This window comes from Haemaphysalis longicornis, unplaced genomic scaffold (assembly GCF_048455015.1).
Source record: "Haemaphysalis longicornis isolate Haplotype H1 unplaced genomic scaffold, Haemaphysalis longicornis Haplotype H1 scaffold_1, whole genome shotgun sequence".
Lineage (NCBI taxonomy): Eukaryota > Metazoa > Arthropoda > Arachnida > Ixodida > Ixodidae > Haemaphysalis > Haemaphysalis longicornis.
The window spans coordinates 391,761,469-391,785,720 of record NW_027526203.1 but is presented as its reverse complement, the minus strand read 5'-3'; the positions used below and the strand labels follow the sequence as shown (position 1 = coordinate 391,785,720).

General features: G+C 47.5%; 1 protein-coding gene across 3 annotated transcripts in view; it reads right to left on the bottom strand.

The window, feature by feature from the left end:
- LOC144155295 (uncharacterized) overlaps positions 1–24,252 on the bottom strand; it is a gene marked incomplete in the record, with an annotated part of 200,835 nt that overhangs the window by 106,745 nt on the left and 69,838 nt on the right. For all 3 annotated transcript variants that reach the window (XM_077686636.1, XM_077686638.1, XM_077686637.1), the window contains 2 exon segments: positions 2,404–2,563; positions 2,961–3,331. In XM_077686636.1, the coding sequence (XP_077542762.1) occupies positions 2,404–2,563; positions 2,961–3,331 (531 nt within the window).

The following is a 24,252-nucleotide window of genomic DNA, read 5'->3' as shown; positions in this document are numbered from 1 at the left end:
CATATGTGCCTCCACGGACAAGTTCATGAAGCTAGGCATCTCCAACACCATAGAGGAGCTGATCGAGCGGCAAGACTTGCACAGCACCAAACACTGTTGTCAACCAAGGCAGGCAGGCATATCTTAAGCAGACTCAGTATCCCTCATGAAACCACAGCCGACCCGCAAGAGGATAATCCCCCGGGCATCAGAAACAGTACCCGAATCCATCCCCTTCCAAAGAACATGAACCCAGCGTTCCATGAGGATAGGCGACAGAGCAGGGCTGAAGCGCTACAGAGGAAGTACGGAGGACGGTGCGATGTATTATAGACTGATGCTGCGGAATACCATCGCAGAAGAGACAAGATTGTGGTTGCGTCCGATGATAACATGGTCATACGCGCATGCTGCGCGATCAGGAATAGGTCCGTTACAACGGCGGAAGAAGTGGCGATAGCGCTGGAAGCTGCGTCCAAAAAATACCAAAGTAATTATCTGCGACTCCATAAACGCCATAAACAATTATAACAGAGGACGAATATCAGCTGACGGGGTCAGAATCCTTGCAAAAAACCCAATGAACCATCAGGTTTTACTAATCTGGACCCCGGCCCTTCAGGCTTCCAGAGGCAATGAAGGAGCAAATGAGCTCGCCTGAGGACTCACTTCCCAGACAGGCTCAGGCACCCCTTCCACAGTACACATATTGTCTGAAAAAGACAGGATGTTCACCTACCGAGAAATAACGCAATACTACAGGTTAACAAGAAAAGAATACCCGGACGCAGACCGCAAACTCAGCAAGAAGAAAGAGGCAATATGTCGAAAATTGCAGGTATGAACCTATACCCAAATCCGCTACTGCTTAGTAAACTCTATCCAAGTCAATTTGAACCCAAATTCAAACATTGCGAAAGCCTGGCAAGCATGTTCCATATGATATGGACGTGCCCACAGATACACACCCACCATAGATACATGGGAGGCTCAGGCTCTGATGCTAAGCTCAGACCTAGAAGCCCAACGGAAAATCATCAATCAAGCTCAGGCAGCCGCCAGGTCCCAAGGGGTACTGGCCGACTCCTAGCAAGGGTTTTAAAAAACCCATTGATTGATACTGAATAAACGTTTTTCATCATCATCATCATTGATGTGTGTATACATATTTATACATACATAGAAACAGCGCATAAAAATAAAATGAGTGCAAAGTCAGACGCACGTGACAACTAAAAATATTAGAACGAGGTTCAAAGCTTACGCTTCGGCACGCAGACTTGCCTACCTCACAGTTGATCACAGACTCAACCGCGTTTTATGAATAAAACCAAGAAAAGCAGCCCATGCGCCTGCTCCTGACCTCCCAGGATAAGTACAGGTAAATTACTTGCAACTGCAGATTCAAGGCCCCACCGCGGACGCGTTGATCGCCAGTTGCCAATCACGTGAACATAGCCAGTCAGGGGCACACAACAGCGAGCTCGGGCTCGGGCAATAAAAGACTGGCAAAATGTGCGGGCTAGGCGTGCCTAGGAAGTATTGGCCAAACTTGAGTTCACTAAGTATAACATCGCTATATTTTCTTGCCTGAACGCAGACACACGTCGCTAGTAATGGATTGTTAGCAAGGCAGGCCGTGTTGTCGCGACCGTCACTGTAGCCACACCGGCGTTACGACGCACGTTCCCCAGCTCGGCTCCATGCAGAACCGAGGTAAAGGGCTGTACGTGCGATGAGCGAGTGAGTGAATAAAGTTTATTTGCTCAGTTCAGCTTGGGGTTGTGGTCCCCCGCTTTCCTAGAAGACAGCCAAGTATCCCGGGATCCCCGGTGGCGCCTAAGGCGAAATTGTACTAGCGGTGCCGTGCTGCTGTCGCCGTCTTCGCAAGGGCCTTATTAAAGACGTATGCACAATTACGGTCGCGATTATGGGGCCCCGTCTTGCGTTCATCGCGCCATACTACGTTACTGTTTTATTTTTTCCTTGAACATTTAAAACAGCATGAACTGCGTTGCTACATGGTAAAGGGAAATGTAAGAATGTGAGTTATTATTTATTGCTAGAAGTGTGAGAAAAGCGTGAGCCTACATCAGTTGAAATGTCTGAATTTCGGGTTATTAACGTTAAGTAAAGAATTGCGGGAATGTGAAGCAGCCCAGGGCAGTGTGCTCGGCTGTTTCTCGCCAGGTCGGCTGCCTGCATGGTGGCTAAATGCAGTGCATAGACTTTGTATAGACTGGGGACATTGCCCCGACAGACGAGACGCAGTCCCGAATGCACCAAGGCATTTCCTCACCCTTTCCGTCTGGCGCAATGTAACAAACCGAAGGATCTCGCAACTAAGCAAGAAGAGCAGCGCGAAGCCAGGGCGCGGACCATTAAGGCTTCACTTCAGCTTCTCGGGTGCACGAGGCCTCTTACCGTAATTAAGGGGAACGTGGTCGCGGCGATAACGTGGTGACGGCGGCATGCCTTCATCCTCCGGCGGAACGGGGGGCAGTGGTCGGCTGGCCATGAAGCGCTTGATGCTGCCGAACTTGTCCGTCCACGAGAACTCTTTCTTCGGCAGCGCCGGATGCCTCTGCACAAAGCGAGGCAGCTGCGGTTAAGCAGTAGCAACAACCACAATGCAAGAGGACGCTCCTTTCGGCCTTCTCTATAGCGACCAAGCGTTGCGACCGTTGAAACGACACTCATGAAATTTTATGTCACGGGTTGATTGATTGATTGATTGATTGATTGATTGATTGATTGATTGATTGATTGATTGATTGATTGATTGATTGATTGATTGATTGATTGATTGATTGATTGATTGATTGATTGATTGATTGATTGACCGAGTGAGTGAGTGAGTGAGTGAGTGAGTGAGTGAGTGAGTGAGTGAGTGAGTGAGTGAGTGAGTGAGTGAGTGAGTGAGTGAGTGAGTGAGTGAGTGAGTGAGTGAGTGAGTGAGTGAGAGTCGTCATGGGGAATACCTCGTGCTCTTCTGGCGACTGCTGGTGGTTGGTAGATGGGGGACCGCGGCTGAAGGCGCTGAAGAGCGACTTCTTCTTGCGTGGCGGTGGCACCGGCATATGCGACGGGTCGCCCTCGACCCGCTGGGAAACCGGTGGCATCTTTGCGACAGCCGGCCTACCACCGGCCACACTGTCCACGGCACGCCGTAGATGGCTCTTGCGGCGCGGGTGCCGGTGGTACATGTCGTCGCATGACAGGCAGAATACCTGCCGGTTGCACTTGTCGCAGCGCACCGCAGGCCGCGTGCAGCCGCACAGGTCGCAGTGCGAGCCGTCCCGGGCGCTGCCGCTGCTCGTGCCGACCGTCGCCGCGCCAACGCCATTGGGTGCTGCGACAAGACAGGTCCTCCATATCAGGGCGCAAGTTCCACATCAAAGCTTCTCAGGGCGCTACTTCTGGAGCACTCGTATACCCTTGTGTACACCGGCGGGGCTGGTTTTCCCCTCCACTTGCTCGGGTATTTATGTTAAGGGATTTATTGCCTGTGCTTAAGGGTGGTAGCCAGCGCAGCATTTTTTCTAAACTTTCTTGCTTTCTTCCAAAAATTTTTATCTGTTTAAATGACCTACCGCATACTCCCCTTTGCTCTCCTTGGCATTCTTCACTGCACTGCCAATTCTTATATATATATATATATATATATCAGGGTGTCGAACCGAAAAAATACCGGTTCGGTTACGGTTCGGGTTCGGGTGAAATAATTTCGTTCCGGTTCAGTTCCGGTTCGACAAAATCACGTACCGAACCGGTTCGCGAACCGGTTCGGGAGCTTGAACCGGTTCGCGAACCGGTTCGATGAGTTGAATTAACACTGAAATTAGAAAAAAAACATTTACTAGTTTAAAACGACCGTCAAATCAAAACACAAACTAACATTCAAAATGCTGCTGCTCCCCAAGGGCAGTGGCGCAATTGCAAAGGAAACTTTAAACAATTAGGAGATATTAGAAAAACACATGAAGTGGCGACGATTTACCACCTTCTTTATCGCTCAGTCTTTATGTTGTCCTAGCAACTATTCATAAAGCCAACGCCAAGAGATATGACGGTGGGATATATTTTCTGTCCTTTCCTTTTTTGTTGAAATCGCAATTGTCGCTATGCAATCGCCCATCACGCTAACCTTGAAGCCTTAAATTTAGTCCTGCGTACTGGCGTGTTCAAATACCAGTGCTTAATACCAATGGCGCACATGTTTTATATTTGTAACAAAACAGAAAAATCCTACAACAGGCACATAAATACTACCAATGAATTAGAATATTTGGTCACCCTGAATAATTTGTTAGCTGTCACCTTATCGAATGTGTTAGCCACACTTTTGTTAAAAGTAAGCTTTAGTTAATGCTCAGTCACTGCATTATTGCTCTGACCACTGAATTCCTTTTGCGATACCGAAAGTGTGCATTACAATCAGTATGTCATCGTACCGCCTGAACCCCTACCATCGTTCCGTATGCTACATTGCGGAATCTTATAACAGATAATGCGGTTACAAAATGAAAGGGAAATTTGGCACGTGGAGCATGAGATGGGACTTTTTGGGTAGACGCTCTTTAATTCCTCCACAGCAGTACTCCCCTCCGGAACGAGTAGCAGTAGAAGCAATGTAGCGAGTTGGGCAAACGGCTTAGCAAACGGCTTAGCCACTGAGCAGCTCCTGCGGTCACACTTGTCAAGTATTAATAATTTGCAGGTGTCGGACCTTTTAAACAAATTATGAAATGCAAAAAGTTTGCACACATCGGGTGTGAGCTTTCGCTGTTGCGCAGTGGAGCACTCCTGCAGCCTGATTGCTCCAATGAAGTCGCAGCTAGGGAAGGGCTAAGTCATTTTATATCCCCTGCAAGCTGTCGAGAATGACATTTCGTTTGGTCAGCTTGCACACGCTCGCGCCTCCAGCAGCAACAGACCAATGCTACATTGGTGCTCATTCATTTCCCCTGTTGTTACATAGAGCGTGATAGTGTTCAATTGTCTGGAGGGGAAAGTGCGCGAGCAAGTACGAAGTTGATGGTACGTGAAAGAAAAAAAGGCCTGAATTGCATTGACTGTGCAATATCAACAACAGAGGGTCGAACCGTTTCGGCATGAACCGGTAACCGTTATTTCTTTTTCCGGTTCAGTTCCGGTTCGGGATCAGCGTGCTCAAAAAATAACGGTTCGGGTTCGGGTTCAGTTCCGGAAAAAATACCGGTTCGGTTCCGGTTTTCGGTTCGGTTCGGTTCCGGTTCGACACCCTGATATATATATATATACATATAGATATATATAAATATTTATATATATATATATATATATATATATATATATATATATATATATATATATATATATATATATATATATATATATATATATATACAGAAAGAAATGCCGGCAGTCTACAACGCCAAAGAAGGCATAGGGGAACAGTTAGACGATTTATTACCGTTAGTGACGTTACATTATTTTTATTTTATTATTAATTACGTGAGAAAGAAAGAAAGAAAAACACGCGCCCAGAGTGGGGACCGAACCCACACCTTTCGATTAGATCTCGAATGCCTTGCCGAATTAAGGCATTCGAGATCTAATTGAAAGGTGTGGGTTCGGTCCCCACTCTGGGCGCGTGTTTTTCTTTCTTTCTTTCTCACGTAATTAATAATAAAATAAAAATAATGTAACGTCACTAACGGTAATAAATCGTCTAAATGTTCCCCTATGCCTTCTTTGGCGTTGTAGACTGCCGGCATTTCTTTCTGTGTTTCCTAACGAGCCCCTCATTTCCAAACCATATATATATATATATATATATATATATATATATATATATATATATATATATATATATATATATATATATATATATATATATATATATATAGAGAGAGAGAGAGAGAGAGAGAGAGAGAGAGAGAAATGCCGGCAGTCTACAACGCCAAAGAAGGCATAGGGGAATCGTTAGAGTATTTTTTACCGCTAGTGACATTACATTATTTTTTTTATTAATTACGTGAGAAATAAAGAAAGAAAAACAAAGAAAAACAAGCGCCCAGAGTGGGGACCGAACCCACGCCTTTAATGGTCTATTTATCGTTTCAATCCAAGCGTGTAGACAGACGCAGCATAGAAATAGCACCGACCACAGGTTGTGGTACCTTCGGTATCGGGCTGGCTATTACGTCAATCAAGAGGGAATGCTGCCTGCATTCCTACAACGAAACTTCTACAATATATATATATATATATGCGTGTGTGTGTGTGTGTGCGCGCGCTTTACGTGGAAGTTTGTAGAAGTTTCGTTGTAGGAATGCAGGCAGCATTCCCTCTTGATTGACGTAATAGCAAGCCCGATACCGAAGGTACCACAACCTGTGGTCGGTGCTATTTCTATGCTGCGTCTATCTACACGCTTTGATTGAAACGATAAATAGACCATTAAAACAAAGCCAAAACTTTCCTTATTTGAATAAACTGTCCTGGCCTTCGGTAACTCCCTCAACTTGAAGACCGTTGTTTCCACCAGAAAAGATAAACACATAAAATACATCTTAAGTCATGCCTCTTGGCGGTCGCCTTATATAGTCCCTAGGACAACATAAGGACTGGGTAAAAAAGTAACTGGCGCGTTTTTCTTAATATCAGACCTAATTGTTTAAAGATGACTTTAATATTGCATAACCTTTTAAATGCAGAGCATCTCAGTAACTCACGATGTCACCCGCGTTGACGTCCGTAGTCCGCACCGCACCCCTCCCTACTATATCAAAAAAAAAATTATACTATTCGGCGCCCGGTTTCGATCCCTCGACCCTGCGGGCGGAACGCAATGTACATGGTGCTCTACCCACTGCGCCACAAAGCCGACACAGAATGGAACGCTACTAACGCGCCTTATATCGTTGACTCATTCAAATTACTGCTGACGAGCGCTCTCTTGTCAGCAGTTGCCACAAGTGCAACAACATTAACGTAACGCAAACTACTTAACGTCATGCTCCCCCGGAAATGCTCTGCATTTGATCGTGCCCATCGCGAGGGGATGTTTATACAGGAACTCCTACTTCTAGCGGACTCCTGGCGCCCTCTTTCTGCCATTGTAGAGACTATGAGGCGGTCTTCCAAGGGCGCCAAATTTGAATTCTACAATTTTCTTTTATGAAAAAAAAGCAGCATTTTGATTGAAAAGAGATTGTTTTCAGTTTTATGGGGACTTTGCACTCACAAAACCTTTTTCGCACTCTTTTAATACTTCAACATTGAACCGGTTCGCGAACCAGTTCAAGCTTGCTAACAGGTTCGCGAACCGGTGCGGTGCATGATTTAGTCGAACCGTAACTGAACCATAACAAAACAAATTTACCCCAACCCGAACCGTAAATGAACCGGTATTTTTTTCCGGTTCGACACACTGATATATATATACCTATACGAGCGCATACGGGCGCACACGAGCGACGACTCGTTGTGCCACCCGCCTGCTTTCTCGGTCATGTGTCAATCACAGGCTGCTAATTGGTGCGGCCACCGCGGACGGCGAGCTTCGCAAGGACCCAATTACCCAGCTCTCTGCGATCTCTACAAATGTGGGGAGGCGTAACGCAGGCAATTGGTCCCAGATGCCACGTCGTGTCTTCCGTCGGCGGGTCAGGTCAGACAGCCTTGTGTGCCTTCCTGGGGGCAACAAGACTCAGCGGAGCGTAACGAGTGACTTCAGGTCGTCGGCGCCTTGAGTGAAATTGGTTATAGGCGATGCGTGAGGTAATATCTCCCGTGCGTGTTCATCTATGCTATCGCCATTATCTTTATGTATCTATATCGTCTTTATATTTTTATATATCTTCTAGCCTCTACTTGAGCGTTTTCCCCAGACACTCGTGTATCGGTCACAACTGCAAGTGTTTACTAATCTCTTTTTGGTTTTTTGTTTCTTTAGCAAACTGTTTGACTCAGATGACTTTTCGTTTTTTACAAGCATTTTCATTCGCAAATCGGGCATTCGTGTTATTTATCGGTTTGTATTAAATATTAAAAAACAGCTTAAATTTATACACTCAGTGCGGTGTAATTTCTCTGATCTGCCAGGTTTTCCTGGTTTATTCAATCCATATATACTCTTTCTTCGTCGTGTTAGTTTTTTCCCTATCCGCTGAGGTTGCGCAGTGGCTAAGCAGTTGTGCTGCTTTGCCCACGGACGCGGGTTCAATACATGCCGCGGTAGCCGTTATGCCGATGGAAGCTAAAAATAGGAGTACCCGCATGTCTAGATTTCTGCCCACGTTAAAGATCCCTAAGAGTTCTAGATTAATCCGGAGCCCTCCAGGGCGCATCATAGCCCAGGTGTAGTTTCGGACCATTAAACCCCCACCTTCGAAAATTTGTTCCTCCTTAATGAAGTATACGGTGACCTCAGTTTATCCTACGTGATTTAAGCCTGCGATGTGGCCTCCTGTATTTCGGAAGATGCGTTTAAAACAACCGCGCATCAGGCCTAAATGCTGGTCGCTCAGCGACCAGCATTTAGTACTCAGCGACTAGTACTTTTTTCGGTACTAGTGAATCAAGTCCCGTTTATTAGATGCGACGCATCTCTTTGACTCGCCTTGTCCCTCCATCCATCCGTAGTCCACACTCCTCTCCCCCATTCTCCTCGCCACGCCAGCTGCGCAGTAACGCCACTCTCACCGCAGCGCCATCTTGCGTTAGCGCTCGCTCCCCTCGCCATGCCAGCTGTGCGTCAGCGAGCGTTAGCGCTCGGTTAACACATGCGCATGCGCTACTCTCTCTCATTCCCCTCACCGTTAACGCGCGGTACATATAAACGCGATAACTGCGCCGCTCCGCTCAGTCGCTCCACCGCCGCCGCTCCGATGACATCCGATGACCACCGATGATTTGAATAGAGACTAACAGGTCTGCTACTACGATGGTCGGCGCAACCGTAACAAGCACCGCCCAGATGCGTCGCATCACCCCATGGTTTCCCCCCGCGGAAAGATGTGGTCAATTTTTGTATGCGATGGACGAAACCAGTGAAGAGTAAGGGTACGGGTGATTAGAAAACGATACAATGAGGCACTGGATGCATCCAAGTTCACTGCGGGTTCGCATTTACAGCGCCGACTGCGCCAAGCAGCGTCTTGCGGTGCAATTGTGGAAACCAAGCTATCTCTCGACAAGCTTCGTTTAATCGCGTTCAACCACGGCATATTTCTACCTCAATTCTGTGTGACCTCTATGTCGTGTGCTAAAAATCTTCGCTGCTCATCCGCCTGCACAGAGAGGAACGGTTCGTGTTTTTTTTTTTTTGTGCCCATTGTTCGATTGCAATGTATGTACATACAATCAGTACTCTGGACATTTAGATAAATTAAATAAATCTCCGCCTCTGTTTCGTAAACATGTCTGTGAGAGTGTCTTGCTGCAACTGGCCTCTTTTTCAAGCGAAGCTTGTATTGGCTGACTCGTGCCATAATCGGTGTTGCTGTTGGCGGCGTACGTGTACGACCAAACTCCCTCCTCCCCCACTCCCCTCTATCCTCACCCGCAACTGGTGGCCGGAAACCTCTCTCCGCACGCGAATGGAGACCGGATCCCGCCATACTCCCAGCCAATCAAAGGCGCTCTCTCCCACCGGAGAAGGGAAAGGGGGGTTAGCTCTCTGCGCGTGCACCATGCACTTCTCGCCAGCTCAAGTCCAGCTGCGCCATGGGTAGGCCGAGCTTGGTCCGCTCCGCCGAAGATCAGGCACCCCTGAAATAACGACAACGGGAGCGGGCCCGTGAACATGCGCACGGTGGGCGAGCTAATCCTCGGCAATTGGAAAGCCAGGCGAAACGACAACGGCGGGCCGCTGAAGGGGTTCGGCAAGCAGGAGCTGGGCATTTGGCTTAACACGGATTTCACAAGAGTTTGGTTTACGGTTTCACAGGTTTGCAAAAGTTTCGCGTGCACCCATGTTCCCGGTAGGGGAGAGGTTCCAATTTCTTTATCATTGTGTTCATAATCTCTGAGTGACTTCTACGCCGTCAGTTCAGCATGAAATCGTGACGAAACTATCCGTTCTTTTTTTAATTCTCCTTATTCATTCTCTCCCCAACATGTATATTTATTACATGTATCTTTCCTCATATATAAGCCACCAGAGGTCGCTTAATTTTGTACCACTTTTTGTGCCTGCCCTAAGAGCAGCGATAGTATTAAACGAAGAGTATAAAACATAGGCATATTAGTATTTTTGGCAAGATGACACGTCATCACTCCGCTAAAAAGGGGATACCGCTAGTAATCATCGTCATCAAACATCGTCTTTAGATCGTTATGATATATGCATATTTCTCTAGCGAGTATCTGATTACGACGATCCCTCGTGCCACGTGTCTCACTGGCAGGCAATATACTTGTGTGCATGTGTGTGCGTGTACTTGTATGCTTGTGTGCACGACAAAGTGCGCAATTTTTTGTTGACTGTTGCTCGATTGATTGTGGGGTTTAACGCACCGACGCTACACAGACGATGAGGCGCGCCGTAGTGGAGGGCTTCGCATTACTTTTGACCACCTGGGGATCTTGAGCCGGCGTGCGCAACACACGGGCGTTTTCGCTTTTTGCCTCAATCAGAAAAGCGACCGCCGCGGCCGGGAAGCGAATCAGCGTCCTTGGGGTCAACAGCACGACGCCATAGCCACTGAGCCACCGCGGCGGGTATTTCGCGTGTTGCCAATGCTGTCCCTTTATTTGATTACTTTTTTAGGCCTGTGCATCCTACCTTCTTTTTTTGTATTTTGTTCGGGCGCCAGCTCATAGGCCCTCCTAATTTTCCCTGGACACGCTCATAAATGATTGATTGATTGATTGATTGATTGATTGATTGATTGATTGATTGATTGATTGATTGATTGATTGATTGATTGATTGATTGATTGATTGATTGATTGATTGATTGATTGATTGATTGATTGCATCGATATTTTTAAGAAAGTTTCGTGTCTTGGCGATTGTAGGTATGAGCTGTATGAGCTGTGGGCGCATTTAATCACTGGTGCAACGCTGTGAAACCCAACTTTTCCCGTATGCAGAACTTTGGGGGGAAACCAAGGACAGGATGGGAACATATAACGAAATCACAACATACTATAGGATGAGAGGGAGAGAAATGGCGCCTCCGCACCCCGGCCTGGCCAGGGTGCAAGCGGTGGAACTAAGACAATTGCAGACGGGTTCCTTACTGACCCCGGTCATCATGAAGCATGTGTGCCCCGAACAATATGAGGACTATACGTGCAAAGTGTGCCGCAGTGCGCGGGCTACATGGCTCACATCCTGTGGGACTGCTCGGCAAGACCTACAGAAGCTTCAATGGAGACAAGGGTCCCGCCGTGGTACCTGACCGCGGCGCGGAGCAACGACAAGGACGTACAACTGCAGGCCGTCCAGCAGATCCTGGCGGCACTTGAACAGCAGCGCCCGAGCGAAAGCCGCGAGGGCCCGGCCGCCCAGAGCGGGCAGGCCGGAGGACCTCGACACGAGTAGCGAGGGAGAGCCCAGCCGGGAAGGCGTAGGGCCGCGTCACGGCGCTTCGGTAACGGAGGCCGCCTGCAGGCGATTTTAATAAGGTCTTCACTCACTCACTCACTCACTCTTACACGCGTAAACCTGTCCACTTGCTTTTTTCAGTACTCACTTAAAGATTTTACTCTGCCTCGAAATTCGATGACCACTGATCTTGGTGTGCTCTGATCATAAGCTTACCCTAACACCGCATGTTTGATCAATCAAACAGCAAACTATTCGGTGACTGGGCTCAGTTTGCACGATGTCTAGCTAGAATTTAAAACCTCGGTGTCTTTCCTAACCCTGCAGTACTGAACGGCCTCCTGGTGTATACCTGGCTTTACTGAAATGGCACGTGGAAATCTAACAGCGCGACTATTGACACAGTAAAAAATTAGTGGTTTTCGATTAGTGGTTTTCGTCTCTTCCCTCGCGACCTTCGCCCGCCTTATTAGGGACCGCTCTACTCGGACGTCTGCCTCGTCGAAGGGCTAGGCGTGATAAAGCTGAACTCGTATTTACTTTTAAGCTAATCAATAGGATAGTTAGCTGCACGGAACATCGTATAGGGTTCAGCTCAACGTCCTTAAAGGGACAAACAACCGATTTTTGTGTATTATATGCTCTTTATCCCAAATGAGAGGGCGTGACTTGTACAGCTTGAATCGAGAGGTTTTTTCCTGATAGAGCCCTAGAACATCTCAAAGCGGAAGTTCTAAACCAGCCAGCCAAAACGCTGGCCAAAACAAATTCTGGCAGCCATGACAGTTGGCCTCGCGGCAACATACGTTTATCTGCACGTGAGATAAAAAGAGGTATTTTTAAACCTATCTTTGGCTAAAACAATATTAAAATGCAGTCATTCCTACATATTTAGGCGGTTTTTGAATCACGCATTGAAACTTACGCAGATACGTACAGTAGATGAATGTTTAAACACTACATAGTGCCACTTTCAGATTTGAGAAAGTTTAGCGCCAAATTAGAATGATTTCCGCCAAAGTATTCATGAATTCCTTGTGGTTCCGCGCTCTATAACACTCTGGCCTTCATGTGAGCTAGAGGACATGCACCCCAGAAAAACGGTTGTCTGTCCCCTTTAAAAATTAAAGCCCGCTCCAGGCCTGTGAATTCTGCCGAAACAGCGAGCTGGATTCGGCACGCTGGCGACCTCCTCATTCAGTAGGGGAGGGAGGGGGGGGGGGGTTGCTAACAACGCTACCCGCCGCGGTATGTACGTACTCAAAGATGACCCACGGAGGTCTCGTAGTCTATCGGTGCATATACGCGCAGTGGTAGTGCACTGCCTTCCGCGGCGCACGAGCCAAGATCACGTAACGGACGTCCGCCGCATCGTCTCTGAAGCACTTCTAGGCCCGTGGTAATCGTCCGGAGGTGAACGCGTACGGCCGAAGGAATACGGCCCCTCACGATCGTGTACGGCAAATTTTTGTTTGACTACAGCAGTGATATTGGACGACTTAGGCACGTTTGCGGCCACCTCGCGCAGGGGCTGGGATCGCTCACAACACCATTCGCTGCGGTATGTATGTACGTACTCGAAGCTCACCCACTGAGGTCTGGTAGTTTATCGTTGCATACTTAGGGTGGGAGGAGCACGTGCGCCGCGGGCCGATATCTTTTAATGGGCTACCGTCGAGGCGCTGGCGCCATCTGACGGCCAAGCGAAGTACCTTCGCGTGGCGTGACGGGCATCACCTCCGCCTGGGAGTGAAGGGTATCATCACTGGACATTGCGAGCCCCTAAACAGCTGCGGTGTTAAAACTCCAGAAAATTCCACCTTTTTCATTCCTTCAGCCACTGTGGAGCTCCTCAGACAGGTTCCAGCAGTGAGCTATATAGCTCCCTACGGGAACTGTATAGAGTAAGCAACTGCTGCCGGAACTGCACCATGTTCACGCTGCTGAGAACTTACTTCTTTTGTACAGAGGTCACTAGTTTCACGCAACGGCGTTCAGGAGCTTGTGCCGCAGGAAAGTCGGCGTCCGTGGCCTGTCGCAAAAATCGTGATTGGTAGATAGGGTCGGCGGGGGAGGAAGAAAGGGGGGTTAAACCCACCACGGGGCCGAAGAATGTGCAGCCAAGGAGATTTGCGGTAAGTTTCCACCCGTCGCGCAATCCACCGCTTGGCGCCGCGATTCAGACGTCATCGTTCGTCCGGGGGGAATGCGTACCCCGGGGCACGGGGCCGTCTCTTGGCCGCCGGGAGAGAGCAAGCGTGCCCTGGACGCGGTACAATCTCCCAGTGAGAGGCACTCTTCCCAGTTGTCGTCTTCTACGATTCCGAAGAACCCGATTCCGCTATCGCCACTTCTTTCTTCAACGTGACGCTCGGGTGCCCTCCAAGTTTTGAGCAGCTCACTCCATCTGTTCAGGACCGACCGTTGTAGAGTCTCTCGCTATTAATCACTCTTGTAAAATTACATGGCACATATTTGTTTCTTTATTCCGTTGGACGGAATTTATTTTTCTGACTGCTGTTGTCCACCGGCAACGGCGGTAGTTTTGCCCGTGGACATCGCGCATGATATTGGCTGATTTTGTCTAGACGATTCTCATTGTTATCCGAGCCTTTGGTCTCGTTGCATTGAGCAAATGCGCTTGATTGAAGCATTCTTGTCGCTTCTGCCTTCTTTACTTTGTTCGTCTCCCACGAGGCTGCATTGCGAAGTAGTTATAATTATCCCAGCCGGTTTAGGATACAAGTACCCGCGAGTAACCAATGTAAGACGCAGAAATTAGGGCGAGGCTTTCAAAGGAAGTGCGCAGTGCACTTTTTTCTGATCTTGTACATACCTTCATACTCCTTTTTTTTTCAGCGCCCTTTGTATGAGCTAGGCACCTCTGCTTCCTTTCTTCTCTTCTTTCCTAAAATTCCGTTCACATCGGGCGGGGTCGTTGTACAGCCTCTACCCCGAACTCGTCATTAGCGCAAAAAACGAAGCCCCACATCCTGACCTCTGTCCTCATCTTTTATGGAGCCAATATGACTTCTCTCTCTGAAGTATAAATTAGCTCACTTTGGTTGTGAGGCCGCATTCCAATTAATAGGTTTAGTTGCCTGTTTTCAAGCGTTTTGTCAGAATTTTAGAAAAATGTAAAACTACGCCGATGTCAGCCCTCAGGCACTAATGTAAAAAGAAGGGCAGGGAAGGGCACAGCGCTTAATAAAGCCAGATAGCGTGCATTCGAGAATGCAGAAGCATTATTTGAACAACTTATACAATAAAATGTGACGGTCGGGTGCAAATTCCTAGTCTATCTCTACAACTAACGTTACAAATGAAATAATAGTTTATTGCGCCGTAGCTACATCCGGGCTATGAGCGCACCGTTAGGAGGGTTGCGGTACCAGCTTGGTTTTTTTTACCGTGCGGCTAACGCCATGCGCACAAATGTGCTTTTTTTCATCATCATTAAAAAGGCAGCTATCTCTATACCCCTGCATCTAAAAATATTTCGCAAGGGGTTGAAGCAGAGGTGGCACATTTGCCATAAAATTCGACCCGAGTTTACATATATGATGGAGACTATCGCGCAAGCTGGGCCGAGCGGGCGGTCAATAATATAAGTAGGACAACGTAAGCAGGCAAAGAAGCAATGGGGTATATTATTCTTTACATACTTTATTAGAATGTGGGGCCTACTTGGCAACAAGATCCCGTATTTTGAAGCTATTGAACGCCTAGAACAAGGGTCGGCAACTCTGAAGACTACCTTAGGACCATGGACGTGCCCCTCAAAGCAGCGTCAGGCTCTAAAAAGTTTGTTTTCCTATTTGGAGGACATTGGTCACATTTTAAAATGGTCAGTTCTGTGACACAATTTGAAAATCGTCCGTCAAGCACGTCAAGGTACGCCAGTATTTTTTTTTTTCTGCCCACCTTTTTCTAGGGCCTTTTTTCCCTACGTACCCGATCCCTAGCACAGAAGCATGTAGGAGATAGCAAACGCTGGCAAGTTATCTCTGATTTTTCAGTAAAGAGCCTTCTCTCTTTCTCTTCTGGTTCGCACCAGCGGGGATAAGCGCGAGTAGACATGTGGGAAGGACGCAGATTCACAGAGCTGTCGACAACGTTAAAGTGTTTACTATTTCTTGCCATTCCTGTCTCTTCCACAGGGTGAGACAGATGCGCGGGGATTGGCGCATTTCCTCACGCGCTTACTCGCTCCTGGAACCGGTCTGCAGACGTCAGGAGCCCGCATGGGCTCCCGGCGTGCGTTAAACGGGCTAGGTATTTTTCCCACACCACTACAGGTTGCTGGGTGAGCTGTCTGCTACGGCAGCTAGTGACAACACGAGGAGCGGGAACGTAGTTGATTGTGTTTCGTGCGTGAAACGTGGGGGAGGAGGGACACCTCTATTCGCTGCATCCACTGGTACCGCCCATGTGGCACAGGCGCACGCAAAGCCTGTGTCTCTAACTCTCTCAAACTGCAGCGCGGAATGGTAACCGCAGCGGTTATCCGCGCGGGTAACCGAATCTCTCTCCCGCAAGTGCCTCTCGTGTCTCATGGTTCAGACCGGCGGTCGAAACGAAAGCAAGCCGTCTATGGGTTTTGCGTGCCGTCGCTCTGCCCTTCCGTTCCCTTTGACAGGTATTACATGTATGAACTCCTATTTTACGTCCGGGCAGTGGGGATACCGGCGACATGAGGAAAGACGCAGATGTCCGGGTTTGCTTGCTCTTGACTAACTTGTATGATGAAATGAAGTATCTGTTCTGAATGCTTTGGCGCTCTCGTGTCTAGTTCTGTTTTCCGGGTAAGAGACCACGGGCTACTGCGTGACAATATCTCAAGACAAATGCTTTCGTTTTTTTTTTTTGTTGTTTTTTTTTTCTTTAGAGGAATATCTATACTACGCTGCATCTTTCAACGTCATTTATCGCGTCGCAAGTGACCTTCAGCCAGAGTTTCTTAGTATACTAGAAAGGAAACAACGTCTGGTAATCCATGTCAGCGCGGGGGGTTATGGTCTTATGGGAAGACCACAGCTGATGGCTTGGCATGTCCATCGGATTTAAGAGTCTCCTTCGGTTTGCTTTCTTCCCTATTCCGTGCTACGTCTACGAGGTGGCCGCTCCGGCCGAAATGGCCAAAACTCGCTTTGCTTGAAAACTCGAAATTCGCCCGTATTCGTGCTAAGACAGCTGTGCTTCATTATAAACAAATAAGAGGACTAGTGCCTGCGAGCGACCATCGGTACATATTTACATAAATATAAGCCCCTCATGTAGACATGTTAGTTTGTGGCAATGAGAGTGCGCTTCCCGGTTCGTTTTTGCAGTAGCAGTACAGTAGCAGAGATAGGTGGTAATAGCGCTCGGACATCTTCACTGAGCGGGTAGTTTGCCGCCGTGAAAGTTGTACCAGGCGGTCTGTTACGAAAAAACGCGCGAAGACACCGCGAATGCGAGGTGCTCGTTTTCGTAGGTGCGGGCATAAAAACTTTTTGAGCTTTTCGAAGAATTTATTTTTTAAATGTTTGCAAAATAAGTCTTTAATGAGTTTCTTCCAGAGATTGTTGAATAACACAGAATAGTAGCCATAAGCGTTCGGGCCTACTCTCACTAAAAAGCTAACACGCTTTATTTTTTACTTCTTAAACTTTAAAAGCTCGTGTTTTATTTTATAATTATATAATCACACGCTCTTCGCGTTTTTGTGGCATTATATTTTAATTTACGGCCACTAAAATCTTTCAATCCAAGCTAATGATGAAAATAAGCTGAGCGCACGGTATAACTGTCGTGCCTATAGAATATACTGGCATATATTTCAGGCACTGTAGAGTATATCGGTGGCCCATGACGACCCAGACCAGCTTCTAGTGCCGTTATTCCGTGTTTTCTACCTTCGATGTGCAAGGCCGGGCTTTTCCCGAAGTGTTGCGCAATAACTTCGAATCAGTGCGACGTACATTTCAGCCGAAAGTATGTGCATCTGCGACGTGCGTGGGCTTTCGGCGCCATTCGGTATAGAAGAAAGGTCACAAAGCAAACCCCAGTGCCGTCTCTCACAAAACTTGCGAAAGAAAAAAAATAAATAAACACACGCTGAGGCTAGATTCTTCAGGGACGCAGTTTTTACCCGCAATGATCAAGTAAATGCTGCAGCCAATCAGAGAAGCCACCGTAATTTGTCTCTTCTACCGCGGGCCCCGGAGGCAAACAAAGGCCAAACTGAGTATTTGACTTTCCAATTCTCCCGCCCATGTTTTCCATTCCAGATTTCAGCTGAATAAAAGCCGCGGTTTTTTGTTGACACTGTTTCGCTTCACGGAAATGCGGCTGAATTTGCTTACAATCCTTTCAGTGTTGCGTTTACGGCTTTAGCCGCTATAGCAGACGCAGCCTTGGATCAATAAAAGCAATCACGCAAGGTGCACTCCCGAAGTGCTGTGACCGTAACTTTTGTATCGTCTGGTAGAGGGGGGCTCCTTGACAAGCAAACAATCCAGCACAATAAGCTAGCAGACGTCTCAGCTCAAGCTCTTGGGATAAGCAAAGAAATTATATTTGTAGCTCGTTCCGAAGATGTGCACGTTGTGAAAAGCGGGCCTCATAAATAACGCGGAAAGCATGAAGCATCTTTTTACGCTGAAGTTACGGACAAAAGCGCTGGACGCTCTGAATTGGTCTTTTTTATTAATTGGCGACGGTTCTTTGTCTCAACGGCGAAAACTGGTTAACAGCAAAACAACAAAAAACAATAACTTTGGGGCGAAAATTGAACAGAAACCAAAGCCCAGATTCACAAAGCATTTCGCGTGCAAGATATCGTGAGAGCAGTCTAATTAGCCAGCGCCTTTCAATCGCTTCACTTTTCGAGGGGAACCAACCGAGCACGCGCCTATCTTAAACTGCTCTTGTGATACCTAGCATGCGGAAAGCTCTGCGAATCTAGACCAATATCTGTACGATAGAAAAAAATGCATACCAAAACCTTTTATACGTCTCTTCCGTCTACTACCGTACAGGCTACGACTTAGAGCGAGCTATGTAGCTAATCAAAAAAAGACCCCTCCGTAGATATTTTACCAACGTAAATATTTTTTTTCGTTTTACCTGTTAACCGTATTCTTCCTTAATACTCTTCTGCCCTAATTCCGCACAAACATGGACATGACCGTTGTGTTTTTTTTTATCGGTGGCAATTAATTCCGAGGAATAATTAGGTTCACAGGGCATGCTGGCGTTCGAAGGCGTGCTTCGCATGCATTCATTGCAGCCAGTCGGTCGGTGCGTATTCCCCGTACGACGGACGCGGTGACGCGTCGCTTGCATTTTTCTTGGTGTGGGAGTCGTCGGTATTTGCACTCATCAAGCAAGGAAGTATAGTAATCACTGTACTAAGCTGAACAGGACTGACCTTTTCGGATTCAGCACGGCGTATGCAAGCGTGAATGGGGCCACTGTACATCGCGTGCGTCCTTAACGTCGCCCTCGTGAAAAGCTGCCTGCATAAATTACATCGTCCTACGTTGGACCTGTATTGTTCGCGAGGCCATTGAATATGAAATTACGGTGCCGTGCGTGGGCCCTGCATTCCCAAAACAAAAGACGTTGAGCGAAAGTTGCGCGTATGTCTTATCATTATGTGCGTTATGCGTATTGTGCACGTTTTAAAAAGGCCATGAAGACAAACCACAAGCTTGGTTCATTAAAAAGGCTGCTTTGGCACCGAAAAAATTACGCCAATTTTATCGCAAACTTGAACCAAATAATCAAGATAATAAAGAAAACATAACGCAGTTGTGACACCGAAGGCACTTTCCGGCTATTCCTGTATAGCTTGACTGTGCGATCGGCAGCCGCTGATCTAAGCCACTGCCAAGAAACATCACTGGGCGATTGTAGTGGGGCTCTAGTTTTATTTGATTGTGCCACTTAAATCAGGGTTCTTCAATACATACCAGTTGCGAAACTTCGCTTCAGAATGCAGGCGGCGCAAGGCCCCCTGCTCCGTTGAAGCTGAGGGGCAAGCGTACTGGCGCGCCCCTAGGGGACAAAAACGGAACTTCGCTAAACTATCAATACTCTTTTTTCGTGTGTGAAATAAAGCTTGCTTTTTAAATTATAAGGCATTAATTAGGTGAAATTCAATTGTGTTTTTGCAGATTTTCTTTGTGACTTATGGCAGCAGCCGCAAGCACTTGAGTACTACTTTAACTTTCTACCGACAGACGACAGGCTAGTCAACTTGCCCCGTGCTTGCCCTGGCGCGCGCAGGTGGGGGGGGGGGGGGGGCAACCGACGACCGGCTTTTGATACATAGGGCCTATGGGGAGTTTTGCAACTGGTATATATCCAGTAACTCTGAATTAAATGCCAACGTGCAGTTGACACACTGATAACTGTATTTTTAGTGCTGGCCCATATTAGGTCACTGCTGCCCGTATCACGCCACTTTAGCGCGAAATTTAAACATCAAATTTCCATATTTCTTTCTTTTTTTCGGTAAAGAAACGGCTTCCCTGGCTGGAATGGAGCTGAGGAAGTTACCAAAGGCTACTTTGTTCGAGTGGAACAAAGTTGTATCTTGTTTTAATAGCCCCTTTAAGCTCAGACGCTTCCTCTAACCGTGGCGGTCTGCGGCCCCTGCGGAACGGGTAAGCGTAAACGTTGGGGTACACGGCACCGGTTTTTACCCGGCCTTGCAAATGATGACGCTTGCGTATGAATTAGCGTGAGCGCGCGAAGTGTCTGTGTGTGAGAGCGCTTTTCATCATTGTGCGTCAAAATGTGGAGCCGCAAACCAAGATTGCTGCCCGACTGTGACCTCACGTACCACACGCAGTCCACGCTAAATGAGTGCACAACATTGGTTTAAACCTAATGCGTAGCTAAACGACGCCAACCAAAGAAGCGAGGGCAAAATTGGGTGAGCTGGTAATTCAGAATGGAGATTACAGCGCAGGGAGAGAAAAAAAAGCACTGACGACAGGAAAGACACGCAGGACAAACGCTGACTTCCAACTTGATCAAAAATTCAGTTGGAAGTCAGCGTTCGTCTTGTGTGCCTGAGGACGGGATGGCCGTTGTTCACGGAATTGACGATGGAGGTGAGACCGGCGTCCGCAATTATTTATTTATGCGGCACACAACGGGTCATAAACATGCCACGGGTGTGGGGAGTAGAGGCTTATGGGGCGATCCTGCTAGAAAAACGAAAACAACTGCTTCGATATTCTGCTTCATGGCAGTTCGATTTCTGATGGAGGTGGAATACATTAACCCCCGTCTATATAGGAGTTGCGGCCCCATGAAAGAAGCACAGTTTGCCTAAATTTTCCGGAGGCCACTGGCGTACAAAAATTGGGAGGGGGGGACACCGACCCTGCCCGTCATCAAATGACGACTATCAATAATTTAGTGTTGATCGCAAGCTAAGCTGAAATGTTACGTGACCTCGCATGGTCTTTCCGCGAAGAGAAGCCATGTTGAGATACTCATGAAGAAAAAACTGTGATTGATTCCTGTAAAACACGAATCTGTAAAACACGAAAGTGAAATGTGCAGCGAAATTTGCACCTAAGCATCACTTGCGGGTCGACGGCTGTCTTGTGGGTGTGCTTGGTGAGCGACGTCCCGCTGGCGGGTCGCTTCGGCAAAGGTGTACTGGCGTCCTTTCCGTGACGGATATGACGTCAGGAAAATCTTGGTGTATCCCGGCTTAAAACACTTTCGTGTTAAAATATAAAACCCGAAAACGAACAACCCTAGGTATAACCTACTCTTTAGGACTAAAGGTTGCTTCCCCGCAAGAAGACCCTGTGTGCAGGGGGGCATCCTTTACAGGCCGCTTGCTTCGTTGTAATGGCGCCACTTCCATGAGGTATAACACGTGAGATCTTCGTGAATCCCGAAATAAAACCCTTTCGTTTTAAAACAATGATAAAGAAAACAATCGGAAGGTTGTGTACGCAATCTAACGCAATCGTGTGGCTCAGCTCCACCACAATGCACTGGAGTGACCAATTCACGGCGCCAACTAAGCAAATTCGGTAAATGGGGGAAAATCTGACATGCGCAATGCAGAACGTGATGCTCATTGTGCGATACCACAGCGCGCAGCGAAGTTTTCAGACAAATCATATGCTCGACATCGTCATTCGTTGAAATTTCATTGTTGGCTACATGTATTGACAAATGGAGTGCGTTGTGGTGAAACCATACCACGGGATTTTTTTAAGTGTATAGTGCATCCACAGCATCTCGCCGTTTTACGACTCAAGCATTCTTACGCGATTCCCCAAGGCGAACCCCTGGAAAGAATGCTGCTTCCGCCTTCTCGACAATACCCCGACAATTACGGCTTCCTGCACCTCCTTCTTTTTTTCGTGCAACCTTTTCGTATTGGAGAAACTTTGATCTCTCAGTTTTATTGATCTCTTACTGCGGCATGACCTTTCGGTATACCAAAATATATGGCCAGTGAGGCTTTTAATTGTTCTAAAATATGCTTATTGAAACATTTTCGACAGTATATCTTGCTTATAGACTGTCAAAGACGAAACCAAACGCAAAGTTTTCTTCCCGTCCGAAACCCTGAGGGCTGGAAATAGGCATGAGGGTGTAGGGGCAACCGTTTTTGTTTTCATTTTAGGATGAGGGTGACGGTGGAGAAACATTTATGACATGCATGAGGTGACAGTCGGGGAGAGGTAAGACAAAGGAAGTCTACGGCCCTCGCCCACCTCTGGTCGCGTCGATTTTCCAGGCCAGCTAAGTTATTAACTAGAATTTCTATATTTATGAATTTAATAATTTATTTATTCATTCATTATTGAAGTTATGATTGGCAATTTTATCGAGCCAGTCCTCTGTAATTACGCGCTACTTCGCGAGAGGGTTTGGGGGATGACCAAAAATATGGCTGCGACGCATTTCAGGATCAGGGGAGATTATTTTTTTCATTTAAAATATTTTTTCACCTCCAGAGGTGTCTCTGTGGCGTCGCCCTGCTGTGCCGGACGACGCGCGTTCGATTCCCATCCGATGGGGGCGAGAAACAAAAATATTATGGTTTTGGCACGCGTTGGAGATCCCCAAATGGTGCGAGTTGAACAGCAACCTCCCATGGTGGCCCGCCGCCTCGTGAGTCAAAAGCAATGTGCAGCTTCGGTACTGTAAGCGTTGCTATGGAAACTGTTGCGACGAATGCGACCTGTTTACCTCTTCTTATTAACCCAAGTAGGCTCCATAATTCGTTTTTAACAATGCAACCTTCAAAAAATTGTCTCCCAATTGCAAGGCTCACACGGACCGAAATAATCTGCGCCCAAATATAAAGCACCCGACAGAAAAGCAAGTCTTATGGTTGGTGCAAGCGAGACGCGTCAACTGAAGCAATTTTCTAAACATTGGGTGATGTACGAGTTATTTTGTTCTATTCGCCGAGTATGCCTAAAACAAATTCCTAGTCTTCTTATGCTCGACATATAGTTACCAACGCCCGAAGGTGCCTCGATGAGTATAAATGGTTAATCAAAAAGCCGCATAACTCGGCGCGGTAGCCCCGAGTTATGCAGCTTTTAGATGCGACTGCATTTCATTCACTCGCCTTGTCCCTCCATACGGCGTTGTCCGTCCACACCCCTCCCCCTACACTATAAAAAAAAACAATAGTTAGCGGCGCCCTGGAGCGCGAGGTACATGGTGCTCTTCCCACTGCGCCAGAAAACTGAGAGAGAATCAAATACTACGAACGCGCCTTATATCCTTGACCCATTCAAACTACGTCAAGATGCTACTGCTACAACGCATGATGGGGCAATGATTAACACTTGCAATAAAAGAAAAGAAGCTCCCACTTACAGCAGCAATGATGGAGTAAAGGTCGTTGCGACAGCGAAGCCCCAAGCATACCACTTAGAGAGATTGACCAAGATTGGCCAAGAAAACATAATAATAATCATAAAACATAATAATCATACGCGTTCCCGACACGTTAAACGCGATTTCAGAATCAATCCAACGGAAACACCAAGTGAACCCCACGATGCGTCGCATCTACACAGGGTTCCCCTCGGGGGGAGGTGGGCTCAATTTTTGAAAGGACATCGACCCTCAGTAGCGCCTTGACGTCCTCATTTACGTCCGAAACGAAATGTTTAAGCCGCCAGGTCCTGAATAATAACGAAAGCCACAGCTGGAATGAGTTCTATTTTACCTGTGAGAGCTCGGGGGAAGGTTCATTTAAACCAACTTAGGCGAGGTGTTTCTTTTCTCGCGAAAAAAATAAAGGACGCCGCGCTGGCCGTTCGGGCTGACAAGGTTGAGCGACCGAGGTTCCTGATGCAGCCTCGATCTAGGCATGTCGCAAGAGCCTGGTACGCCTTCCGACGTGTGTGTATGGGCCCAATGAGGCCCCAGCAAATCTTGCGCAGGTGCGCGGCCGCCTGTGCTCGCCGCAGCTCCGTTTACGGTCCATTGTGCGGAAGGCGAAGTTCTAGTGGCGGGAAATGATGCAAGATAGGCTCTGCGAGCTGTGGACGTCCGACGCGCTTTTGCTCTTCAGGGACGCCGGTATTGGTAGTCGTGCTTGAAGCGTGCATGCACATTGGGACGCTGATCGAGACTGTGTTTGATTCTCCACGCGCTCATCTGTGCACACGTCTTCGCACACAGGCACATGCATCTGCGTTCGCGTGCTTATCTCCTGCAGATTAGTAATAATTTGGCCCA